At 37.4% G+C, this 22613-nt stretch overlaps 1 protein-coding gene across 1 annotated transcript in view; it reads right to left on the reverse strand.

Moving 5' to 3' along the window:
* The window catches only part of ERP44 (endoplasmic reticulum protein 44), a 53985-nt gene that overhangs the window by 2156 nt on the left and 29216 nt on the right, over positions 1 to 22613 (reverse strand). The window contains exons 5-11 of the mRNA XM_072852884.1: positions 14800 to 14984; positions 14204 to 14319; positions 9162 to 9219; positions 7699 to 7815; positions 3966 to 4077; positions 3374 to 3515; positions 219 to 321 (exon numbers count right to left, since the gene is read on the reverse strand). Coding sequence (XP_072708985.1) covers positions 219 to 321; positions 3374 to 3515; positions 3966 to 4077; positions 7699 to 7815; positions 9162 to 9219; positions 14204 to 14319; positions 14800 to 14984 — 833 coding nt within the window. The remainder of the gene's footprint in view (positions 1 to 218; positions 322 to 3373; positions 3516 to 3965; positions 4078 to 7698; positions 7816 to 9161; positions 9220 to 14203; positions 14320 to 14799; positions 14985 to 22613) is intronic.

The following is a 22613-nucleotide window of genomic DNA, read 5'->3' on the forward strand; positions in this document are numbered from 1 at the left end:
CAAACAGGTACCGTACTTCCCCCTAATGCTCTCCCTGCCTTTAACCAGAGGAAGTTAAAGGAAGAGCCAAGCAGAAGTGGCAATGTTATGCTTCTATAAACAGATTTCTCTTTCAGGAGACTGAAGTTAAAAGTACACGTTAGAAGTACAGCTCTGACAAGGAGTAAAAAAAGGTCTTTATTAAATGGCCAAATTGAACATATTTGTTGTAACCTTACCTGACCAGGTGCTACATCAGTTGGATCAGGGCCATGATGAAACTCTCTATGCAATTTTCCAGAATGCAAGTCTAGTACAAATTGCTTCAGTTTACCTGGAACTCTGGAACAAATACAACAGAAACACCCACATGTTTATTACAAGTTAAGTCCAAACACAGAAGATTTGAAGTGCACTGTTTAGAGTAGCCAATTTCTGTTTATCTGGCACACTATGTCCACTTTTAGGTGATTAATAGAGGACAGGAAGCCAAATGGTTTGTTAAGGTATCCTACCAGCTTCTTTTTCTTTCCACTGTCTCTTGAGAACACAGCAAGTATTTCATCTTTTCAATAACTCCCACAGAGTTGTACTAGCCGATAACTTCATTGTATACTCACTTCAGCTCCCCACTAACCATAATGTAAGAGGGAACAGCAGGTTCCAAATGCACAGTTTACAGATACAAATGACAGTTGGGTAGCAGTATTGACAAAACATCTTTGAAAGGCTCTCTAGTGCCTGAGCAACTGCATATACACTAGAGATAAGCACTAAGAGGATATCAATGTAAATCTAATCTGAGATCATCTACTGTCACCCACAGCAAACGTGTTAAACTACAGCATCCAATTTTACTTGTGAAACGTCAAATAGACTAAAAAGCTTAAAATGAAGAGTTGATCTAATAAGTATTAAAGAGGAGATAAAAAACTATAACGTGAGCACTATGCATGCAATCAAAAGGTAATGTATGAATGGAGACAGGTTTTGTAGGGAGTCTTTCATGAGACCAATTATTATACATTTAGAAAAGAGGGACAAAGTGTGGTCAGATGGGCTATCAGCAGTATTACAGATCATTAGAAAACTCTATGGATAAAACATAGTATAACGTAGAGTCAGAAGGTATCGCTACAGCAACATCTGTAACTAATCAGTATTACAGCGGTACTTTCAGGGGTCCCTTCACTTCCCAGTTAAGATCAGGAATTAGTACTGAGGGAGAGAAGGGGGTTCATTCCAGCCCAGTTGTAGGGACAGCAGAATCACTGCTCCCTGCTTTACCTTGGGCTCCTGCCCTGTTCTAGGTCTGGAGACACACTGCATGGAGACATTTCCCTCCAACCTCTTCTCCTCTCCTAATGCAGCAAGGGCATTTGGTACCTACAGCCTCTTGTAGCTCAGCCAGTTCTTGCTGAGAAGCTACAACTGATCTGTTGAAGACTCCTTGCTATCATTTCTGACCTGGAACAGCAGGATGAATAGGGCCAGGTGGCCAAAGCATGAGGACAAAATATTGGGTGGTGGTCTGATTTGCCTATGAAGTGGCTATTCTCCAAAAAGACAACTCCCTAAAGAGAGAGGAAATCTTTTAGTGGGCCAGTTCTGAAAGTACCATATCCCAACCCTATTGGTTGGTGGCAGCACTGAGATTACGAGACACAGTCTGGGGCCAGTTTGTAAAGGAGTCCAGAAAATGTACTAAAGTGGCAGAAATCCTTGCAGGTAGATGAAAGTCTCAGAATTAAGATTTTACCTATTATTTAAAATAAACAAACAAACAAACCCGAACCAAAAATCCAAACACACACACAAACACAAAAGAATATCACCCCAGGAACTCCAAGCTCGCCTTGTTTCCAAACTGTTTGTTAGGTATTTCTAAGTATCAGCTCAATTTCCTAGAGTAAGGTTAAATAATTATTTATCATTAAGCAACTGTCTACAATCCTGACATCTCTCTCTCTCATCTTCACTTGTATGTAACAATTGGTATACAAACAAGCAAGTAGCATTTATTAGTCTGATAGTGTTTCCCAGAAACACAACGTGTAAGAAACATAACATGAAAGTGTTAAACATCTCTATTCCCCTATAAGAGATATTAATTTATTTTAGGGCTGTCAAAAGTGACAAAAAGAGTGCTTTCAAAATGTAAATATCCCACTATTTTTTTAAAAGCGCTGGCATGTACAGTGAATGTGATCTTCCAAAGAAACAGGAACACAGGGAGAAAAACAGTCACTATCACCAGAGTTTCCACATACATAGCTTTAGATATTTGAAAAGCACTATTTGAGATACATCAAACAGACTACATTTTAAGAATAAGCCTGTGGAGAATGATGGGGAGAAGCTAGGTTTGAATCCTCCTTCCAAACGTGAACATTTCAGGTAGAAAAATGCCTGCTGGAATGTCAGAATTAGACATGGGGTTATGTTCACATTGCATGCTAAGTCTGAGCTTTGAATCCTTGGCTTTGACAAAAATGAAATACCCTGAGTTTTTAAAAGTATGAATGGGCAAAAATTCAAGTCTCAAAGCCTAGGCATCTAACCAGGACTTAACAAGCAGTGTATATGCAGGTACCTCCTCTGAGACAGAAACTGGAGTTTAACACACAAGACAAAGACAGAATGCTTGTCTCATGCTGAAAGCCCCTGAAGATAACATGTACACATCTTTACCCCTCAACTGAACCACAGGAGACAGAACACCTGCTTCCAAGGCAGTACAACATAAAGAGATAGGCTGATGTAAAGAGGATTATCAAAGTGGCATTTTGCCTAAGCACCCTGACACTTCCCTCTCACATATTTTATCCAGGTAACATGCCAATGATCAGCCACTTTCCAAGCTGCACATGGAAAATTTCAGAAACCCACACAACAAGGATTTCTCTGCCAGCTTTCCAGGTTTAGACTAATGCAGGAAGGCTGAAATTGCACAGCAGGAAAAACCAAACCAGCAGGCTGGGAATTCTTACATGGTGCATTTTACAGTAATCATTGCATAACACAGCACTTAAACATTCCATGCAGTATTTTAAATCTTTTAAAGTTAATTGATATATCTAGATCACCACTAAAAATACCATGCCAGGCTCCAAATGCCTAACTATTATGGAGAACAGCAAAACTTCAAATTAAAAGAAGAGCAGCATCTAGAAACTTAATGTGAGATTCTCTTCTTGCATAAAGCAATGCAACTCCATTTAAACAATGACTTCACACCAATTCATATTGCTTTAAGGTTCTGACATTGAATCATACATAGGCAGCCTTACCTATCCCAGATTTATTAATCTTCCTGTCATAGTGCTGATTAAAATATGAGCACGTCTTTTCCTTTGCTCTTCTCAAATCAAAATGCACAAAGAAAAATACTTACGACAAGTCACTGAAGTCTGGAAAGACATACATGTGCCTAAAGCTATCAATGGCGATAACGGGGCAGTCTGCTGGAGTCTTCTGAATATGGAGGAGTGGGTGCCTGAATTTATCACAGTCAGCATGGAGGAAGTTTATTGTACCTTAAAATTGTGAGCAGGCAAAAATCCATATTAAGATTTTTTTATTATTATCTTGAAACCCTAAACACTTTCATAAGTATTACAAAGGTGCAGATATTAGATAGACACAACATGCAAAACTTGAAAATAGATTTAAATAACTAAACCACCATAATAACAGATTTTCTTAAAGTGTTTTTGGCCACAATACAAACTGAAGATTTGTTTAATGCCCTCTCAAACAGCATGAAGTCATTTAGACGAGAAGGATTTCTGAAATAGTTACTAATAAATTGTGTATCTATTTCAATAATTTCCATAGGAGTTGGTCTTCACTGTCAAAAGTACATAAAGCCCTTTGGACTCAAGAGCTTTGAAGCTAGGATTCTGTTTGGCCTTTGCTTCCACTCTGAGTTTGCCTGAAAAAAATTATACCAGTAAAAACAAGAAGTAGTAGGAGTTACCACAAACCTTTTTCACTTATTAACTGTCGTGCAACCTCCTGCTGGAATTTCTCTAAACTCTCCAAGTCATCTTTCATGTGGAAAAGTATGAGAAAAGGAAGGCCTTCTTCTGTCAGTTCCTGCACAGAAAACAAACGACAAATCTCATTTCTTAAGGGCACTTAGGTAAGCGATTCCAGCAATTTTCAAATTCAGTGACATCTCTACTTTAAAAACAGCTGAAAGAACAGGACTGAAGATGTTAACTGCTGACCCTTCATCTAAGATACCCGAGTGATATAATTAACCATGTTTCCTTCCTCTGTATCATATACAGCAGATAAAGGATGAAGGTATTTCATTATCAACATTTTGGGAAGGGATACACTTGCATTGGAATACTTGCTCAAAAGAAATAGCCCAATTCTGAGAAAACACATCATCTTCATAGTAACAGCAATAAGGCCTGAACAGCATGGTATTAAATGCTATGAAAAGCTGAGTGTGTATTCTAGACCCAGTCCTAGCTTGGTTCATGTAGTAAGTTGGTGTTTTCCTAGCATAACACAATGAAAATCTTTAAGTAACCCCATCCTAGAAAAAATCCCAAAGAAAAAAGAAAAAAGCAGAACCTAATGATCGTAACTGATATAGCTGTGTCAAGTACTGCTCTTTTGCCAGCCAGTGTGTCCTGACTGGTCAATGTGTAACACTTATTAAATTCACAGGCTAGTATATTACTAAAATTGATGAAGAACTGAAAACCTTTGTTGGACAGACAAGCTTTAGTTCCTCATAGAAATGCAATCTTGCAGCCCGAGTGCCTTTTAAAGATCTCTGTCCAGGGATAGATAAACGTAGGAGCTCCCTGAATAATTTATTCAGGATTTTTCTTTTACTCAAAACCCAAACAAAACACGAACAACATGCATGTGCTGGCTTCAAACGTGAATTTTAGGCACCTTTGAACAGGAGCTCAACTCACTAGAGCCCGACTGAAGAAATAATTTTATCAGCTAACAAATGCCTACAAGTCTTGCCTATCTTTCACTTGCACAACTGGTGTACAAGCAAGTGCTGCTATTTCAATTCTAGCCTGTATCAGAATAAAATCTATGCTTTTTGAGAAGGATAGCACTTGTTTGTTCTGCCACCCAACAAGATAGTTTCTTCAGATATTTTCAATTTGCAGTAAGTTAGAAGAAATGCTTTCCGTATCAGTAGGCAGCCAGTTACACAGTGTACATGAAATGGTTGTCATTCTCCCTTCAACCAAGTCTGTCAGGTAAGTTGAAGCTTGGTCTTTTAACAGCAGATTGCAAAGACCCTAATGAATTCAGTGCTCTTGATAAAATCCAGGCTTCCCTAAGCTTGGATTAATCCCTAAACGAACCAATCCATCCCTAAACCAACAACTAATCACATTTGCTCATTCCCATTTTTACACACATGAATTCAGCTGGGTCTCAGCCTCCTCTCCTATTAGAGGACGTGAAAAAGTCTGTTTCGTACCACTATGATTATGGCTCTGTTTCATCACTCGTTTCAGCAGGTACATTTCCAGAGGGAGAACTCCCAAAAGAGCTTGGTATTCTGGCTCTAAGCTCCCTTCTTGCTTGCAAGCAGCTAAAAGGACAACCTCAATTGCAACATCTGCATAGTTAAAACCCTTATATGTGGCGAGTTAGATTCGCAAGATCAATTCATCTCCAAACAGGTTGTTGATTTCTTCTGAATGATATTACTAATCCCAATAGCTTTTTCTCATCAAGCACAGGGACTCTCTGTCAAAAGGACAGTCTTCTCAAGCAGAAGACCTTGCTTCAGAGTTCCATTACTATGTGTTCTCTAAAGTCACAATGATGACCTCTGTTCAGATTGGGCATCTTCCTGGCTAGCCTGCCCATGACACTTATCAGATGATGAAAACATGAAGAAACAAAATGAGGGAAAAACCTACTAGCAGTTTAGAGAGACCAATTTTGATTTTAAAATTGGATTTAAAGTCTGTGGTAGAAATTTTTGTCTTTATCTTATTTATATGGTATTCTAGTACCATAAACATAGCTTAACAGTCACAGCACTTCATATTTTTATCCTGTAATATTATGCAGTATGCATTAAGAGCCCATTTAAATACTGTATAATTTCAGCAGGCAGAAGTATATCAATTTTGGCATGTTTAAATTTGTTTGGGTACTGGCAGCACTGAAATTTTTAAACAAATGTTGTTAGGCAAAATGTCACATTGGAATTGTAAATATCTGACTAAGTAAACAGGAATCGAGGGTTGAGAGAACAACCAGAAAAACCATGACACGATGTGGTACAAGCTGACAGTGATGAACCTTGGCTTCCAAGGCTCAGAATCTAATTTCACCATGGGAAAAAGTATACTGAAAATCTACCAAACACTTCTAAACATGTTAACATGGGGCATCTTTTACATATTGAGCTGCAAATGAAGAATTAAAATTTGTTTAATAGAGCTTAACTAGAAGGTTGCACTTAAACCATTTTGTGCATCCCACCCTATCTCTCCCTCTGTCATGTAACCTGACATGTTGTGCATGCCCAGAACAGCAGTGTTACATACACTGCAGATTCAGAATAAAAAAAAAATTAAGTGTGCAAACTGAGAACAAATCATGACTGATTCTTTGGTTTTTAATCCAGTGTGGACAACATACTGCAATCTGTTACAAACCTCACCAGAGTTTCTAGCAGATGCTGTGGCTATGTACAAATACTCCTTTTGAGATACTACAAACTTGCTAATTTTCTAAAGGTTTTTTTTTTCCTGTTGGTTATTTAAAAAAAAAAAAAAAAGGAGATGGAAATAGATGAAAAAGAAGTTACAAAAGAAAACACAAAAGCATTGAAAGGAAAGAAGGATAAGGAGAAGAAGATCGAGGTTTAAAAGCAAACCCCCAAATTCCATGTTACAAATTACAGCTAAAAGAAGAAACCCAAGGGAAAGAGCATGTGAAGCTAAAAAGGTTAAGAAGGTACCAGTGCTTAAACACAGATTGACAAAAAAATATCACATGGTTTTTATTACAATTCCCAGAAGATTGCCAGTTCCATAGATGGTCAGCCACCATTTAATGTGCTTATTTATTAGATAATGTTTTGGAAGTGGATAATACAGTAACATTTTTATACTAGTAACTTTAACATTAAATTTTAAAAGCTGATTATAACTAAAGGATAGTTCACAACTATTTTACTCTTTCAAACTGCCATGGACATGCTGACATGGATATTTTCTACCCTGACTAGAAACATTTTTTCAAGGTCATAACAGATGCAAAAAGCACTTAAATAACATTTATGTCTGGATCTTAAATCAACATTTAGTCATAACATCTGTATAAATAATATGTACTTACTTTAGATCAATAATACAACCTAGCTAAGGTGTTATACACCCATACATACTTACAGACACACACATTCTTACACACGCACATTCTTAGCATCCAAGTGTCCACACTCTGCAAATCACCAGGTGCTTATGTGATCTGTATGCATGATTATAACCTCTTACTCTGGTAGTGTATGAAACTGCTACAAATCTGCCTCCAGTGAACTTCAAGTCTAACCAAAAAGCTTCAAAAGCATGAACAGACATTACCTGACAGCTATTTTCTGTCAAAAGCAAAGCATGCAGAAAGTTATTTGGCATGGATTAAAGACCTTGAGACATTTTGGTTTTGAGAAAGAAACCCCAAAAGTATAATGGTAGAAAAAATTCTTACCTCTCCATTTTCAAATGTAATTTCTCGAACTAGTGGTACACATTTATCTTGTGTCCATGCATAAATCAAATCAAAATTGGTTAGCGAGCCTAAATACACCATATCTGGAGCATTTTCCTGTTGAAAAAGAAGAATATACTAGTTGAGAAACAGTAAAAATAACATTGCTTCATACAAAGAAGATTACCTACCCGACATAAAAGTAACAATATCCATATAAATATTGAAAGACAATCTTATACCAATATTCAACCCTTGTGCATGCAACATTTCTATTAACTATGTTACAAGAGTACAACAGGAAAAATAAATATTAAAGATGATCATTTATGCAGTCAATTCCACTTAAGAAGAACTGAAAAGATACTTTGTTTCCAAATTAGGGATGCTTCAAATAAAGGCTATTTAGACTTCCGTCAGGTTGAGAAGCAGTATCTCCATACCTAAAAAACCCATTTAGATATAAACTAAATGCAGATATTAAGCTTCTTCATGCTGATAGTTACAAAGACTCACCAAAAAAACCCTCCTAATGTCCTACAAGACTTGAAACTGGTATTTTACATTTGCTTTGCCAAAGGGATATGAATAAATAGCAGTTCCTTTATTTGCTAGTAGTTTTAACTTAGAATTCAGTGCTGCCATCTTTTAATGTAATTACAGTTTTGGTTAACATGAAGTGAAGCATGACCTCGCAAGCTGTGGCCATGATGAAGCACACCTTAATTCAGAAATGCCATATAAATTTGGTAACCTAAAAAATTCTGTTTTCGCAGAAAAAGGTTTGAACCTCCCTCCCCTCTTAGGTCTTCTTTAATTTATTTCTGTTTTGTAAGCAACTCTTTTCATACATTACATTTGAGAAAGGAGCAGATTTTCAGATATTAATTATGTTTCTAAAAAGCGATTCTTGCAGATTTTCTTCTGAATTTTTCCTCAAGTAAAACTATGTTTATGAGAGTTTGTTAACATACAGTTAATTTTACTATTTCCTTTTTTTTTTTAAAATGAAGAGAACAGCTCTTAGCCCTGGGCTAAGACATACAAGACAGGCAAGTGACAGTCAGAAAAATACTTGGTAATTATCACTTGCTTTGAAAAACATGAAGTGCATCAGCTGTTGAACTTCACAGATTTTTAAGACTTCTACAGAACACAAAGTATCTATACACATGATGAGTCGACTCTGCTTCTAAGGAAAAAAAAAACACATTTCTGGACATGGAGATTTAAAATGACAGATTTAGGTTTTGAGCACTTAATTGGCAACAAATGAGACCAAGATCTTTTTCACTGACTCAGAAACACTAGTTCCTATGACCCTATATCTCACACTATTTAGTGATGAAATAAAATTAAGATTTGAGATGCAGTAACATACTGAATGATCTGAATATAGTCTCCATTAGTTCATATTCACATATAATGACAATAAGCAGAATAAAATACATAGTTACACTTACCCCTGGTGGCTTGTAGATTACATTGTCTCCGCTAAATCTCTCTGCTTTTGAAATAGCCCTACAACAAACCAACCAGTAAGCATGTCTTGGTACAGACAAATAAAATAACTGAGATACCAAAAATCATATTTTAATGTGCTATCCTTTCGTTATTCCTTTTTTTTTTTCCCTTCAAAATTTGAGAATTAAAATCCTTGATCTTTAAAGTAAACTGTAAAGTGACTCCACAGAAACTTGGCCTGGCTAGATGAGAGGGCACTAAGGGAGTCAGCAAGATGTATCCCTAAGATGAGAAGCATGGCCTAAAGGCATCAAAGTGCAAGTGATGAATGTTGGTACAATTTTGGATAAGAGACGATAGGAGAAAAATGTTAATGAATTAATATAATCTGCTAAATTTAAAACAAATTAATACCTTTTCTTAAGGAAGGAAAGGAGAGAAAGGTGGATTTTTGTTTGCATTGATTCTTCCTGTTCCATTGTTTACACTAGAAATTTACGTCTTATCTACCCTGATAAAGAAGGGCTTTGAGGTGCTCTACTGGCACAGGCAATGAGAAAATGGATAGCAAATAAGCCCACACTGTCCATTTTACCCTCAAACCAGGTCTAGAGAGCAAGACACAGCATGCAGTTTCTGGCCACTGATGATATGTGGTACCTGGAGAACGCATACAGTTCCTCCTTGGTATTCAGCTTACTATGTCACCTTAGTAAATTCCTCCCCTGCCTCTGGAGTATTTTGTGGTTCCTTAATCTCAGTCACAACAGAGTGCCCTGAAAGCTGCTAGCTTGTACCCCCAAAATTATCATATCTTATTCAAACAAATGAGGACAGCTATGCATCCAACGCAGGAGATAGAAAAAAAACAGTAAGTTAAGAAAGCTCTCAACAAAAATAAGCCCTTTCACCACCTTCAGATATTGAAAGAGGCCTTCTCTCCTTCTCTCCCGTGTCTTGCTGTTCCAATGTAACTCATGCTGGCAAGACAGAACTGGCTGGCTGCATATGCCACAAAAGAGTAAAATGAATGTCCTGGTTTCGGCTGGGATAGAGTTAATTTTCTTCCTAGTAGCTGGTATAGTGCAGTGCTTTGGATTTTAGTATGAGAATGATATTGATAACACGCTGATGTTTTGGCTGTCGCTAAGCGGTATTTACATTGGTCAAGGACCTTTTTTTTGTTTTTTTCCCCAGCTTCCCATGCTCTGCCAGGCGCCCAAGAAATGGGAGGGGGCACATCCAGGATAGTTGATCCAAACTGACCAAAGGGCTATTCCATACCATATGATGTCATGCCCAGTATATAAACTGGGGGAGTTGGCCGGGGGGTTGCGATCGCCGCTCGGGGACTGGCTGGGCGTCGGTTGGCGGGTGGTGAGCGGTTGTATTATTTTATTTTATTATTTTTTTTTTCCCTTTCCCTTTTCTTTCCCTCCCTTGGGTTTTGTTCCTCTTTCTCTCTCATTGTATTCCTTCTCATTATAATTCATTATTATTATTATTATTATTATTTTGTTCCAATTATTAAACTGTTCTTGTCTCAACCCACGGGTTTTCTTACTTTTGCTCTTCCGATTCTCTCCCCCATCCCACCGGGGGGGAGTGAGAGAGCGGCTGTGTGGTGCTTAGTTGCCAGCTGGGGCTAAACCACGACAATGAACTACCTATTTCTTTTCCTCTTAGCACAGGCTAAAAAGAAAGCATGTCAGCCTCTGGGAAACATTAGCTAAGTGTTCCAGCTTCTCCAATTACAGTATATTTTCCGTGGACTCAATATAACCATTGGTGAAGACTGATTAAGAGATGTAAGAGGGAGGGGAAAAAGAAGTAAAAATATCTCAATTTATTTCACTGCAAAACGAGGTAAATCTTCCAGGGGTCTGAACAATTTAGAGGGCCAAGAAAAAAAAAAAGACATCATAAGACTTAACTCAGAGTACCTACTTTTTATTTATTTCATTTGATCAAATTATCCTTTTCTTATCACATACAAAAGACATGTTGCATAGTATGTTACACCTATCAGTATTTGCACCAGTTTAGAGATGTGTATTTTAAAATGCATTGTTGTATTCCAGACATGATAATTGCTCCCATAATGAGAAATTAGACTTCTTTGTGACCATCACTGAGGTAAACTACTCACATCCCAAACAAACCTTCACTGAATAAGAAGAAAGTGAAGACATAGAAGCCACTTGCCCAATCACTGCTTGGTAAACTGATAATAATCTATAATGAAATATATGCTCTAGGGTAAGCCTGTGGTGGAACCCAAAAGGTCCTCTTCTGTGTTCTTCCACTTCAGTAGCTGCAACTACCAAAATGGAAACACTTCAGTTTGCATTTTGTCTCTTCTTGAAGCAGTAATATAGAAGGTGAACCTCTTTGAACCACCCTCCCCCCCCAGCCCCATATTTGCTTGCCAACATAAAATTAAAGCAGTTCCTATATCCGTCACTCTCTTCCATGAATTATCTACAGTTCATCATAGCCTTTTAAGATACAAGTATTTTTTGGCTGTTTGTTTTGGTTTTCTGCATTTGGCTTCCTATGCTATGGCTCAATGGCACAAGGCCATTCTCTTCCATGTCTACAAATATTTCAGATTTATCCCTTTTATCAGATTTTATCTTTTATCAGTTTTATCAGATTTTATTCTAAAATCTACCTCTAATATCTATTCATCAGTATCTCTCCTACCTCCTTCTGCTTACAACTCTTCTCTTATTAATCTTGCTCTGCGACCACCTCAGATCTTAACAGAACTGTAAGGATCAGTTGATTTAAGAATAGTTTGAAGCATCAAGATGATCTGCAACTAAGTACCATTAATACAGTTTAAAAATAAGCTATTACAACTACCTAAAGCCAGAATAATTTTGGCATAGCAGGAAACAGTTCTGCCTTGACAGAAGTTAGCAAAGTAATTAATTTTTTTCCTGTCAAATTGATTGTTTTGAGTTTATTTTTGCTTACTAGAAGTTTGAACATGACAGCTCACGTTACTATATACCTCCCAAACCATATGTCTGTTGAACTCTGCCCATAGCAAACGCAAAAATCCCTCCCAGGGGCTGTTAGGATGCTCAGTCAGAAGAGTTCCACTGATCAGGGCCAGCTCCCCATGAAACATTTTGCTATATATAATCTGAATAGAAAACACTGTTATATAGCCAGTATCTCCCTCAGAAGTCTTTTCACATACAATTTTTTAGGAAGCTTGAGAGCCAAAGCCACTCAGAGATGAAAACATTTAGTTTCCAAGGTTGCTGTCTGGAAGGCTGCACTCCCTTTCAGGCTAGAAAGGGAACGGGAGTCTGGAGAAGAGAATAATGACAAGGCTGCAGTGCAATCTGTAGTTACAAGGGCAGGTTACAAATAATCAAACTCTGATGTGTTCTATTATGTTTGCTTATTGCTTATATCTAAAGAAAAAAAGAAAAAGTAAAAACCCCATAGTAACTACTTCAAGAACACCATCCAACAGCCAAATGCTAACACTGAGTGGTGGGAGACTATTTCTTATTATACAAAGTTGACAAATAGCAAACCAAAGACGAACAGACTCAAGCAACAGGAGAGAATCTTAAAAGTATTATCATCTTGCTAATGATTTTTAAAAAGGCATTCCTGAAAAGAATGAAAATTCATATGAGGGGGCAAAAAATAATTTAAAATTCTAATAACAACTCAGACTGGCTGCCCTAAGAACAAGCATGGATGCACTCATCAGAAAACATTTGAGATAATGGCCACTCTTTGGGGGTAAGACTGACAGACCTACAGACCACAGATTTACAAGATTTGATTACTCTCTCACGGCCAAGGCTGCTTACACAGTCACAGGATACCTCATTGGGAACTGAAGGAAAGGAAAACCTCGTGTACTCCTGCACATTACAAATACTCTCCCCAACCCCCAAACTTTTTTTTGGAAATATATTGGAAGAGGCATCAGTGACTGACAAATTTTGTTCAAACAGATGAAACATTTTCTACCTTGATACATCCTCTCCCTTCCTCTGCTACTTTTCACTACCTCCAATTCAAAAAAACTCTTAGGGCAACTGTATACGGTCTGAAAGCTAGTATAACCCATGCAAATTCCTGATCTTGCAACTGCGGGTAGACTGCAAACCACTGAATTCGCATTAATGCCCAATCACTCTAAATTGGTTGGTGCTGGCACATTAAACACTGCAGAAAGAATCTATAGTTGCATTTTATTATGCTACTTAAAAAGGGAACTCACTCTCCATTTATTCTTCTTCCTCCAGTGAAGACCTTTTAATATTTCTAAATATTGTTGTAAATCTGTATAACAAGGAGAAATTTGAATTTCTGTAGGTTGTTCTTCTAGACTCACACTATGTAGCTCATCAATGCAATTGCCTTTCTAAACTGTTAGAGTGTGCAGCAACGTAGAACTCACATGAAACAGACCCAGGCACAGAAATTAGGCATTCTGGAACAAGGTCCTCTCCCCAACTTTTAGAGGAAATGAGCAAGTAACTACTGAATTATTCTTTACAGAAAAAAGGAAGGAAAAAAAACCCCTACAAAGTGACAGAAAAAACCCTACAAAAATGGTCATATTTTAAAGAAAAAAAATTTAGGAGGTTGCAAAAAAAAAAAGTGTTACTCAGTCTGCAAAGCTGATAAAATTTTTGTAAAAAAGTTTTCAAACTCTTCCCTACTTGTTCCCCTCTCCCTCCAAAGCAGCAGGTTTTTGGGACACAACTGTCTAGCATCCCCCCTAAAACTTCCCCAATTACATTTAAACTACACTGACGAGGAGTGAAAAAAAGAAAGAGGAAGCAAAAATCAAAGCTGGATTTCACAGCAAACATTAAGGCTAGGAGCAGTTCTCTCCCCCCTCCTCCTATCCTTCTCTGTGTTTTTATCTGTTAAGGTCTAGTCTCTTCAGTCACGCCACACTGAAAGTACAAAATAAGTCAATTCAATTAAATTTTATACAACTCATTAACATAATTTCAATAATGAAGTCATGCAATCAACAAATTTTAAAACTTACCCGAAGGCAGACAGGAATACACAATCATCATGCAAAATATTCGCTACTCTTTCAAAGGTTCTGTAATTGTCAGAGTCCTTTTGCTCAAAGTATCCAACAATATTTCTTCTGCTGCGCTGTAAAAACAAAAGTTAAATTATAACTTACCTCAAATTATCAAAAACTATCATTACTCCCTAAGGATATTAAATACAGAGGTGCCATTCATTCAACAAGTCAGTAACTGTGCAGAAGTTACTTCTTTTCTGCCTTTTCAACATTGAGAAGAATCCTTGTGAATATTTTTCCAGTGAGGAACATTAGAAGTAACTTGTCAAATACAACATATGATTCTTTTCAAATGATTAAAAGTAAAATAAATAATTTGGTAGTGGAGGTACTGTAACAAAATGAATGCCGTTGAAAGTGATTATATTGGAATAATTTGTAATACTGGAAATGATCCAGTTTTCCACTCAGTTTAAAAAAAGCACTCACAACATTTCTGAATGGAAAAAAAAGAAGTAAATATGTACTTCAAACACATTATGTTTCACCAGTTCAACATTAAAAAAAAATATGTATGTATTTAGAAGGAATAAAACTGAAAGACTTACATCAAGAGAACTAATTTCTTCCAAATCCTGGACCTCCCGAATAGGGTTACTCTTCTGTTGCCTGATATAATCTGCTATTGCCGTCACAGACCTCTGGCCCCTGTATTCTCTCTTCATCATCATTCCATTCCGGAAGAGTTTCAGAGTTGGATATTTGCTTATCCTGTATCTCTGAGCTATATCCGCTAAAAAGAAATTAAGAAAATAAAACAAAACCCCTACAAATACAGAAATACACTGAACATGGTATCTTATACACATGTATGTGCACACGTAAGTGGAATCTCTGAACCAGTAGTTCCACATCTTTAAAGAAGAACAAACTAAAAAAAACCAACACAAAATCCCAACCACCACCACAGGAGAGAGAACGGATAGCAGCTACAGTGAATACTGTAGTATTTCTCACATGTACTGATCTTCATAAAAAAATCGTGACCAAAATCTGGGGTAAGTAAAGACTCGACTTGGTCAGCTATACTAATTTAGTACACTTCCTAAGAAACAACTAGGCAAGTCAATTTAAGAGCATAACAAGAACATGAGAATCTTAAAAGCTTGCCAAATCTCGGTTAATTAATCCACATGAGAAAATTTTAATAATATAAACCATCCCCTATTTTTCTTTAAACTATGATTTTTATCTTGACTACAGTGCTGGAAATAATTGTAATGTCTTAAATTTTTGAGAACGTGAACCCTGTGGAAAATATTTCTTGAAGCCTATGAGGGCCAGAAGACTGCTGTTACAGTTCTGAGCTGTTCAGGTTTTGAACGAACACAAAATTTCAGGTTTCAAAATTGAGGCAAACACCTCTCTGGTCAACCAGTGTCAGCATTCCCTTCAAGACAGTTCTTCATATGTGCAGCCCAGCTTTCTTCTAGACTTGGACCACACAGAGCTTCATACAACAAAGGAACACGTATTTGCGTTCATGTAGCATAAAAGCACTAGCTATTTTCACCTTCATATAACAGGTCAGTTATTTAAGTTATTTATTCACGAGACTCACAAATGTAAAAGCAGAATAAAAAATGGGAAAAGGTTTTACAGTAAAATTAGTAGAGCAGCAAAGAAGAAAGCCGAGCAGAAGCAATAAACGCCAGTTTCACACGAATGTGCATCCTGTGCCCCATATCTTCAATCACTACTAAGGCAATAATCCAGTTCTTCACTACGCCCCACCAGAGTACTTCAAGTGTCCCTTTGTCCCTCTTCCACTTTGGTTAATTACTGGGACACAGCAAGTTGCAATGGGTGTTGCAGCTAGTTCCCAGCTATGCATTGATGGGGAAACTTACACATAACCAGCACACTGAGCATGATCCATCAGCCTGGAGTTTTTACAGCAACCTTTGCTACAGTGCAGAAATTGGTTTCGCGCATCTCCAATATCCAGCAACTGCTTTAATCAAAGCCTGTAAGTACTTAATAGCTTTGAATGCTCTTCCCTCTTTCAGATGTGGTTGAAGTTCAGCAAAAAGCTTCAAGGAGTTTTTATGAGGAAGGACTGGAGAAACAAGGTAACCAGATACACTTTGGATTCTTAGGAAAACGAGACTAAAAACAAACAATAGAGACAAAGCATGTAAATGCCAACTAGATTTCCGCAAGCACTTTCCTTTTGCTTTAATTATGCCCTCTTGTTCACTCCTCCTCGGGAAATATATCTAGAAGCAAAAAAAAAAAAATCTCACAGCCCCTGTGAAAACTGGGTGTCCTCTGTTACAGGGCGAGATGCAGTTTACCTAAACCTCAATCGTGTTTGTTCTTAAATGCAACTAAATCCCAAAATATGAGCAGTCTGCCCACTTTCCAGAGCTGCTTAATCCTTTGAGGTGACTCATTCCAATCAACCACACCCACCCTGCTTCCCTTTCTCTCTCAAGGAAAAAGACTGTGAACTTCGATGGACCGATTTGTCCTTTGGAGACAGATAATTTTCATCCAGTCAACAGAGAGAGGAAGGCATTGAAAGTGTGGGCTGAATGCATGTCCTGTTACTTCTCACTGTTTCCTTAGAAGTCAAAGGGTACACTTCAGCTGACCTGGACTGGCCCGCAGCAGAAGGCAGCCAAATGAGAGACCATCAGTGTATCTGACACAGTACTGAACGACGCAAAAAATAATCCTATCTGACAAGAATGCCCTTTCTTCTCAATTACATATTTACCACGAAGCAGATTTGCTTTCTATCTTACACTTACTCTTTTTTAAAGAGAATGGAGACAGAAGTCTTGTGAAAGCTATTATTTAGAGGCAGTTGCCATGGCCAAACTGCTGAAGCTGAGCAGCTAACAGGCATCTCTCAGCTGCAAACCAAAATGAAAATCCCGTGCAGCTGGGAATAAGTCAGTCCCCTGTGGAACTGTGCCTGTAACTGTCCTCCAGCACATAAAGCTCTCTACCTCTTTCGGACTTTTAAGAGATAACAAAAATAATTAATTCCCTGCTGTCTGGAGAACACTCAGTGAAAAAAATCAGTAGTTTTAATTGCTGTTAAAAAGTCATTAATCTCTTGCAGCTTTAGTTATTGAAAACAATCTTTGTAGCAGCTACACAACTTAAACTAGTCTGAGAACTGAAAACAAAACGTGCACAGCAAAGGAATAAGAACCATGTCTACTCCACGAAAAAGTTCTTTAACATCCCTCAAACGAGTAAGCTTAAAAGCTTCACCAGTTAAGCCCAGTTCCTAACAAGCTTTGTATCACTATAAAATATTACAGAATTCAGCCTATCAATTTTGGCTAAGAAAGGATTTGACCTGTTTCCTAAATATCCCAGAAGAGTTTCTTAATGCACTAATTGCAGTTAAAATTAAGGGTAAGACATTTTATGTCCTCATTTCAGAGTACTTTTATTTCAAATTAATACAAATTTCTCAAGGGAAGATGCCAACATATTCAACGTTAACAAGTATTAGAACAATACTTTTTTCTTCCTTTAAAATGCCATCCCTTTTTAGCTGAAGTACCTAAGAGCTGCCTGCAAGAAGGTGGCAAATATATCAGGGGAGGAATCACTTTATATTTGCTCAGCATCAGCAAACCAGGCATTTGCTGTCCTTCTCTCCTATTGACAGAAGGACCTTTGGTCAGATGGTACGTCAGTCTACCAAAACTTGACCAGGGTCCGATAAGAGACAAGGAGCACTACATATCAAGGTTTCGCAGAAACACATTGAGATTAAAGATCGTTACTGTTACAGGACTCAACAGCAAGAGAACACCAAAACTACACTTCTGTCTTACAACATGGACTTTTTCCTTCAGGTTATTTCCACAGTTATATGAAGACGCATGGGTTGCAGAATGGGCATTCAGGGGGTCTTCAAGGTTCTCAGAGATGGAGATTTCAGTCCCTAGGGATGTGAATCTTCATCAAGTGCTGAAGTTGCGTTAAAAAATTAATAATAATAAAATGCCTACTGTCACGACTGAATTCAAACATTATTTCATAAGGCAGAACTTGCATGCTCTTTACAAATTACATTGAGATTCCATGAATACTGGTATTTAAATTAACACAGAGAGATGACGGTCCTACACAAGTAAGTATTTGAAAACCATCTTTTTACAAAATATAAAATGCAAGTACATGAAAAATTGTTTGAATTCATTCAAAAGTCAAATAGAGTAAACCTTAAATGCTTCATTAAACCCTGGCATTTGATACAGGTAGAGTTAGCATAAGCAGAGCAACGACAAAATTATATTACTTTTAAAATTGGAAATACACAATGCAAATACATGGAATATTGTTTGAACTCATTCATAGATCGCATTCGTTATAGTAAATCCTAAATTAAATTTTAAAATATTTCCAGACATTCTCACTGTCCATTTTCTGATGAAAAGAGGTATTTGAAACAGATAAGGCCAACCTACCTAAAGAAGAAAAAAAGTCTCTCAGCTACGACTTTACATTTTCTTCAGATACTAAGGTACCCAAAAGGTACAAATGTTGAGTTTGTATTTTGTCCAATTAATCATTAAATCACAAGCCTAGTGTCTATGCCACCAGAATGGTTTCACACTAGTTATGATAGGAAGCTACTGACATACTTGATCATCATCTTGTCTTCTACAACTCAGAAATTTCAAGCAGAGCTCCAATAACCGTTGAATTCAGATGATTCTCTCCTCCCTGTTTTGTACATATACCCGTTGGTATACAACCATTTCTAAGCTGCCCAGACTATTTTCTACTATTCATTCCACACACTCCAACAAGAATGTCTTCACAGTCACTCAGTTCTCTTCATAGATGCACTGTATTGATACTTCTGAACTACTGAAGAGAAAGCAAAGCTGCCTCTTACAATAGGGATGAGACAGTAGCTTTTATTGTCGTTTTGAAAGAAACTTTTACATGAATCCTGACATTAACACCCATGTTTTCTAAGACAGTTTCCCACATCATCTTCTGAGCAAGATACTCCATGAAAATGTGCTTTATGAACTATAATTTGTGATCCATATTTTTATTACACCTCTTGCACTGTCAGCGATTTTTCTGCTGTCTGAGCCTTGAGTGTTCCTCTACTCAAGGGAATGCCAAAACCCATTTTTTGGGGGTGTGTCAGGCTTTTCACATGGCATGTCCACACATTACCTAAGCTACAGCTTCAAGCAAGCACACAGCCTGTGACTTGATTCCCAGAATGCTTCAGACTTCATTGCTCTAGGTTAACACCACAACACAGTGTCCAAAGAGTTCAGCTAGTATATCAGATCACGTCACCGAGAATCTCAAGCCCACTGTCACTAAATTAAAATTAAATGTACAATGAAGAATATGTTGAAAAACTGCACCAAGACACACTATATTGAAGTAGGCTCCTACCCACAATGTAGTTAAGGTCCTTCCCACTGAAGGACCAGCAATATTTGCAAGGGTCAGGGTATCACCCCACCATTAACTCAGTCCACTGTCTTCCAGGGTCATAATTCATACCACATTTAAGTCCACAGGACTGGCTCTCAAAAAACATGTCCACTAGGATTTGAACAATATTGATAATTATCCTAAATGCCCACCTCATAATATAAGGCACCACCTGAAGCAATTCACATGCCAAACAGAGGACTACAACAGCCTGAAAAACTATCTGGAAGAAAATCAAAGTTCTAAAACTCAAACCCCATAAAAATAATTTCTGAATATACTCGTAGTGTCCCTTTTTCTAAGGAAGGTCTTCATGTTGTCTGAGGAAGAGCTAGCACAAACCAGAGCTACTGCATTTCCTAATTTTGTTTTTACATGATGGTTATAGGAGTTGCATAGCTACATACATACATATATATATATAGCTTGAATTTACTGGATCTAACACTAATCTTCTTTTTCTCTCAAATCATCTTAACTCTTCCTCACCCTTGTGCAATACCTTCCATCTCAAAGGTAACAAATTCCTTCAGCTGTATATTTGAAGCTGGGACTACCAAATGAGTATTCTGCTTGCTCACTTGAGATCAATCACATTTTTGAAGTCCGTCAGGCTACCTGCCAGGGCACACCACAGATGAGAAGTGAAATCTGTCTTTGACAGGTACCTTTCTACTTATTATTCCTCAAGCTTTTTTCTCTCAATTTAAGTTCACTTAAAAAAGCCTTTTTGCCTCCTACTTTCCTATGTACAGCACTACATTTATGTTAATAATAAGTATTTAATAATACAGCATTATTCTCCCCAGTTAAACTACTCCTCTTGTGACACTTGCACACTGTCGTAAGACCTCAGAATATTCATAGGAAGCAGAATTAGAAAGGAACCTCTGAGACCATCTAAACTAGGCATCCTACCCCAATGATTGTGATACTGGTGACTTGCATGTTGGACCAAAACAGGTACAAGAAAAGCAATCAGTGTTCTACATCAAACTCGGTTACTAAGAAGCTGGGAAACAGCAACTCCAGACCACCTTCTGCTGCAAAGGAGCATTCAACAACATCCATGCCTGCTCTTAGCTGGGCCTCATCAGTAGGCATCCCATAACCTTTTCTGACAGGCTAACAAAATGGCTCTCCTGAGGAGAGCCATCAACAACTTCTCTGAATCACTTCCACTTTTTATTTTATCCAAAGAGAACTCCTTCAGACTGATATTTTTTCCAGGCAAAGTGGCAGGAATGCAATTAAATCCTCATGCTTGTTTACAGTTTTACTTATGGTTCTTTTATGAACCTCCAAATTTGTTATCTTATTGAGTTAGTTTGCTTACCAAAGGCACAGTAGCAATACAATCTAAGTAACTCTTTGAAGACTAATGCTAGCACACATTACAGGAACGGCCAGACCCAGAGAGATCAGCAGCTCGCTGTACTGAACGAAAGTACCACCCATGGACGTTTTGAAAGAAAGAACAAGAGTTCCCTAAACAGTCTGTGCAGCGAAGCACCTCTCAACACCCTACCAGAGAGAAGCTGTTTGCTGTTTGGAAGCACAAAGACTTATTCAAACCAGCTATTCTTTTTTATTTTTTAACTCAGAAACCAAAGGAAATAATGGTGAGTAGAATTAAAACCCCAATATATACTTTAATTTGTAAGAATTCTGTACCACAACTCCTAATACTGAATTCACAGAAACTGCTCAAAATACAAACTCTCCTCCAGAAACTTGAGTTCCTCTATAGTGCAATATTCACTCACAGAGAACAGAAACATAGGAAATCCATGGTACCAAGTGAGTTTCCAACATTACTGGTTAACACAAAGGATAAAACACACACAAAAAACCCCACAAGCAAGCACCCCCCCCCAAAAAAAAAACAAAAAAAAAACCAAAACCTTCCTAATAATGTATATGCAGAAAGATCTTCTATAATTTTATATGGAAAGTCACTTTTACTAGGTATTACACTTAGAATAGAGGTGCATAATTTTTAAGATAAGTGAATTACTAAATTGAACACACCAAACCCAAAGATTTTAACAGCAAACAATGTAGTGGAACTTAGATATTTATAAGTTATAAAAGGATGAGGTCTTGGAAACTGAAAGAGTACCTGTTTCAACAGATTTACCTTTAGTGTATGTTCCACACCAGCTTAAAAACAGCCTGATGACTTAACTTACACATCATCTTCCAAAATATTATAATCTGGTGTAAAATATAACGCATACAGAGACTTAATATAGTGTTAATATTTAGATTTTGTATTTAATCACATTGGGGCCTATCACTTTCCAGAAAAACATCTTTATATTGGCTATAAGAGCAGACAGAATGATGGTTTTGTCATTAAGCATCAAACATTTGGCAGTGCATCAATAATTCTCTTTAATTTGCTTTACCCTCAGAAGCTGGTGTGAGCTGTTGGGCCCTGCAGTGTGCTTCAATAATAGTGCATTAAATGGAAAGTATCTATGGCTGGCTGACCATTCTGAAAGCTGTTTTCGAGTGGCCTGAAATCAGCTATTTAGATTCCCTACAGAGTCTTGGCTTCAAAAAGAAACAGATCATTTGTAATGCAAATAATCCACCATCTCTAGAACATCATTGTAATAGTGAACTGCTAGTGGTATGAAATCTGCAGGCGTAACAAACCCCAAAATATTGGCATAAACCTTCTAGCGTTGCTAAAATATGTAAACACATACAAAAATATAAAGGTAAAATAGGGGAAAAAAAGACAATAACAATCTTGACTCCAACATTTAGTAAACTACTACAGCAGACCCAAGCTGGATAATATAGTAACATTCACCCTCTTACTAAAAAGCTGCTACTACATAAATGAAAATCAAAATTAAAATGCATAAAACTTTAGGACATACCCAATAACGGTGTGCCATGAAATGTACCA

Source organism: Ciconia boyciana, chromosome 2 (genome assembly GCF_034638445.1).
Source record: "Ciconia boyciana chromosome 2, ASM3463844v1, whole genome shotgun sequence".
Lineage (NCBI taxonomy): Eukaryota > Metazoa > Chordata > Aves > Ciconiiformes > Ciconiidae > Ciconia > Ciconia boyciana.